At 42.7% G+C, this 4487-nt stretch overlaps 1 protein-coding gene across 1 annotated transcript; it reads right to left on the bottom strand.

The window, feature by feature from the left end:
- Nucleotides 1-588: 588 nt before the first annotated feature.
- Nucleotides 589-2398, bottom strand: LOC128303085 (insulin-like growth factor-binding protein complex acid labile subunit). Its single transcript, XM_053039938.1, has 2 exons — nucleotides 2385-2398; nucleotides 589-2302 (listed from the first exon to the last, which is right to left on the bottom strand). The coding sequence occupies exons 1-2, from the start codon at nucleotides 2396-2398 to the stop codon at nucleotides 589-591; spliced, it is 1728 nt and encodes a 575-aa protein (XP_052895898.1).
- Between the last annotated feature and the right edge of the window lie 2089 nt (nucleotides 2399-4487).

The following is a 4487-nucleotide window of genomic DNA, read 5'->3' as shown; positions in this document are numbered from 1 at the left end:
CTTGTATGCATGCGAGTGGGTGTGTGTGTGTGTGCGGTTTTGCATCCGCTTTTTGTCGTACCGGGAGAAAGGATTCGAACAAGGTGAAACATAAAAAAACGATCCACTTTTGGGCCAAAACCGGAGCGGAAGGGATGGAAGGATGAAAAAATTCCGATGCATCTTGCACATTGCGATGTCATTAAAGGACGATACGCAAGTGGTGCCAGAGTGCGTGGAGGAGGATGAGCGAGCACCGAAAATCATTCCAATAACGAGCAAAGGATAATTAACGAACAGCGATGATCATACCAAATGATGATGTTAATGGGAAAATTGCCTCCGGCTTGGAGAAAAGTAATACACTGTGGTAGTTTTGCTTAAAATGTATTCAATAACGAACAAGGGTTTTAATTTCCAGCGAGCTGTTTAACGACTACTGATCTCCCTTTATGATGACACTGCTACCAACTCGGTATTTCGTTCGTTTTTTGTATTAGCAATTATTACTTTAAGCGTTTCCATAAGAAAAAAATACCGAAACTTCACTTAAATTCATCAAACTTTTACACCTACTTTCACCTGAATGTTACGGACCGTATGTAGCATTCAAATTTCCTCATGTAGTTCAGTTTGAATGGAGGCGCCTTGTTCGCGGCGGAAGATGATCATACGATCGACGGCCCGTCGCACGTTCGCATTGTGCTGCACCCACAGCAGAAAACCTACGTTGATGATCAGTATTATGGAGAGAATGAGCAGAATAAACACCTGATAGTTGTACGCGTGAAGTTCGGTGCAGGATGCGGTCACTATCGCTGGGCTCGCTCCACCAACAACTCCACTATCACCAGGACGTTGACGAATCGTTTGTACCATCTGCTGCATCAATTGTTCCGTTGTACGGTTCATTTCATTAATCATTTGTAGCAGATGGTCGATCGTTAACTCTGCTGGTGATTCCGTGCCCATTGGGTGATCTATTGGAGCTACCGCGGGAAGAATTGATTCCTGGGAACTCTTACAGTAGATACCCTGTACATTGGACGTGTCCAGCGTGGTGGCGTAAGCTTTCAACGGGTTAACCAGGATCGCATGTTGTCGACAAAACTGCACCATATCTACCAGATAGGAACAGTTCCAAGCGTTTGCGAACAATCCGAGATAGTTGAGCGAAGGAAACATGGCTGGCAGGCGATGGTACTGTATGCTGGACAGATTGTTACCATCGATTTGCAATTTTTCGAGTTTCGTAGCGGCCGTCAGCACGGTCAGGTCGAGTGTCTTGAATCGATTGAACGATACATCCAGCACGGTCAGATTGGACTGCTGCGAGAAGATGCCGTGTTCCAGTGCCGTCAGATTGGTTGCCTCCAGATTAAGCATTCCAAGATACTGCATCTTCAAGAAGATGGTCAGCGGTAAGGCTTGCAGTGCGTTAAACGACAAATCCAACTTATACAGATTCGTCAGTTTGGAAATGTTACCAACATCGGTTAACAGGTTGTGGGACAGATCGAGCGTGTGTATCGCATTATATTCGCCGGGGATCTCAATCGTTGTTAGGTTGTTCTGCGCTAGATCGATCAGCATAGGGGTGGAAGGCAGCACTACGCTTTTTAGGAAGTTTCCTCGCAGCCGCACTACCTGCCACGATTTAAATGTGTCGTTCAGATGGATTGCTTGCAGTCGGTTGTCGTTCAACCCCAAAGATATTAGACGACTGTGGTCGAATATTCGCGCACCAAGCGTGGTTAGCAGGTTTCCGCTCAGCTTCAGATCAGCTAGGCTCGGTAAATCGGCAAATACTGTCTCTGGTAGTGTCTCTAACCGGTTGTTAGTCAAATCCAGCCGTGTTAGCGTCGGTATGTCGTAGAACGCTTTCTCCTTTATCTCCTTAATACGGTTGTGGGAAAGATCGATCCACTCCAACAGATCACAACCCTTGAAGATGAGGTTGTTTAGCACCATCAGCCGGTTGCGAGATAGATATAGATTACGCAACTGTTTTGCCTTCTCGAACGTAAACTTGTTGATTGTCTCGATGCCCGTGTTCTCAAAGTCGATGGTTTGCATCTCGGGAAACGCTGTGAACAGTGCGCGCGGAATTTCATCCATTTTCGACTCCTGGAAATCAAAATAATAGGGACGGGGATACTCAGACGTGAAGTCCACATCTTCCGCATCGTGCACAATTTGCAAACTGTGTAGGGTACAGTGGCGAGAGCTATATTGGCCATCTTTGCCGTAATGATCACACTGATAAATGAGAGCCTCTGTTACGCATGCGAGTACGACGATCGCCAGAAAGATCACAAATGTACTAAAACAGAAACAACACAATGTTTAGAAAACGCAGCACACGCACAATTCTGGTGATGTCCACTAGGACCACTGTAACAAACCTGTGCAAAACCATCGTTGCAAAACAAAAACCGAATTGAACCTCAGAATTGATGTGATATGTTTGATGGCTCACGTCTAGATGCTGACTGACCGAGCCAGGAAGTCAATCTTTGTAATCATACTCAAGAGTCTGCTGCATCTAGTCTACGACGATCATTTTTTTTTTGCACAACCCTTCTCGAGAGGGCGTTCTTATCAGTTTCGTCTACACTTTTCCTGTTTCGTCAGCATCTTGGGCCTTGAAAACATTTCATCGCAAACTACCCTTGCAGTCCTGGTCAGCTGTTAAAATGTGCAACCCTTCTGTCACCCTATCGCATCATCAAGCAGATGACGTAATTGAGCGATCATATCTGCTCCAGAGTGGCAGTTTAGAACTTACTGCGATGTAGAGTTTGAACAGTAATCATCTACAACCCAAACCTTCACTGCCGTTGCAACATAAAAGCATCGTAAAAGTGCCGTTCAGTTTGCATCCACGCGTGATAAGAGTAAAACGAGACGAGACGAACTATCGCTTGCACTTGCGAATGAACAATGTTCCATCTTAGTACAGCGCCACGACACGACACAGCTGACTTCGCATCATAAGATCTTGATAGAAAAGTGGGAAGTAGTAAGGAAGTGAATAAAATAGATGCAAAATTGACTGGCAGACATGTCAAAAGCATCCAAATCAATTGTCCACCGACTTATCTGAGGTAAAATAAATACGTTATATCAAAAATAACGGAGGCGTACGTTCCACAATTTTGAAAGATCGTGTAGGAGTGTAAAGGAAGTTGATCAATTACATGGTTTTCCTGGAATGAATAAAATTGGTTTTAAATTACATACCAGTAACTGGATCAGTCTGTGTCATATTTTCAGCATCGTTGTAGAAAATACCGAAGCCAGAGCAACAGAATCAATACATCAATGTAATAAAAGATAAAAAGTTTACGGTTAGTACACCCACGATTTAAGAACTTTCAACGTTTTACGGAAAGTCAACAACCTCGAAGCCGAATAATAGGCGTTTAGCCTTTAAAAAAACAAGATAGAGCTGGTGGTTCCATTTGGTGAACTAAAGTTGAAAATAAGGTTGCTATTACATTTAATTTTCCCTGCTGTTTTATTTCCAGCTCTTAAAACACCGATTTCACCGAATGTAAAGTACTTTTTTTAAATTTGGGTGATTCGGTATCAATATAGTAGGAAGTTATACAATATCAAGAAATAAATATTTCTAGGCTATTAAACATCCTGCCAACACATTTAGACTGAAGTTTGCTTCATTCTAAAGATCACAGATCTGTTTTTATTCTCGCCGTTCTTTTCAAGAACAGTTTTAAGCAGTAGCATTTTATAGCAGGAGTGCATTTAAAACATATTCAGTGTGATATTCCGGCGACCGTTTGTTGAGAAAATATTACGCTTTAAGAACAGAAATATGTTATCAGTTTCCATAGAACCTTTCGATATCTTTGGTGTTCATTTTACCAGAGTATACCTGTGTTTTTCTTTTTTGGTGTTCTAACGGCAATGTTTAGTTAATTCCATTTTGCTTCCAAATCACTAGGATCGTTCAACAAAAAGGGGAATCGTTACCATCTCTGTTTAAAAAAATGAACACCTTTGAACCGTGAAACATTAGCACTAAGCTTACGTATAGATAAGCAGGCGATTTCGCCGGTCTTTTTATTGTCCACAGCGACATCGGTTGCTCCTAACGCTCCACTAGCGAAAGCCTTTGCCGCAACGAAGAGAAAAGTGTGAACGAAAATATTTTATCACGAATGTTTGGTTCCTCCTTCACGGGTGAAACCCGCCGGCAATATAAGACTAAAGCGAAGCATGCGTTTCTTTTCTTCCCACTAGGTTTATCTCTGTTTCATGGGTTGCTACGACTAGAAGTGTTTCTTTGTTCTTGCATGCATTTAGATGCACTATAAGATCGGGTTTTTTTTTGCAGTAAACGGAGCGATAGTTCAGAATGAATTGATTTGAAAGTGTACGGATCGTGTCACGCGTAAGCGTTTTGCTTCGACGAGGTGTTGAATTCTCAGCATAGGTGTAAAAATGTTAATTGCATGTGATGCTCATTCAGTGCAGCTCAGGCG

This window comes from Anopheles moucheti, chromosome 3 (genome assembly GCF_943734755.1).
Source record: "Anopheles moucheti chromosome 3, idAnoMoucSN_F20_07, whole genome shotgun sequence".
In the NCBI taxonomy this organism is placed as follows: domain Eukaryota; kingdom Metazoa; phylum Arthropoda; class Insecta; order Diptera; family Culicidae; genus Anopheles; species Anopheles moucheti.
Note: the sequence above shows the minus strand (reverse complement) of the source record. Positions and strands in the feature narration are given on the sequence as shown.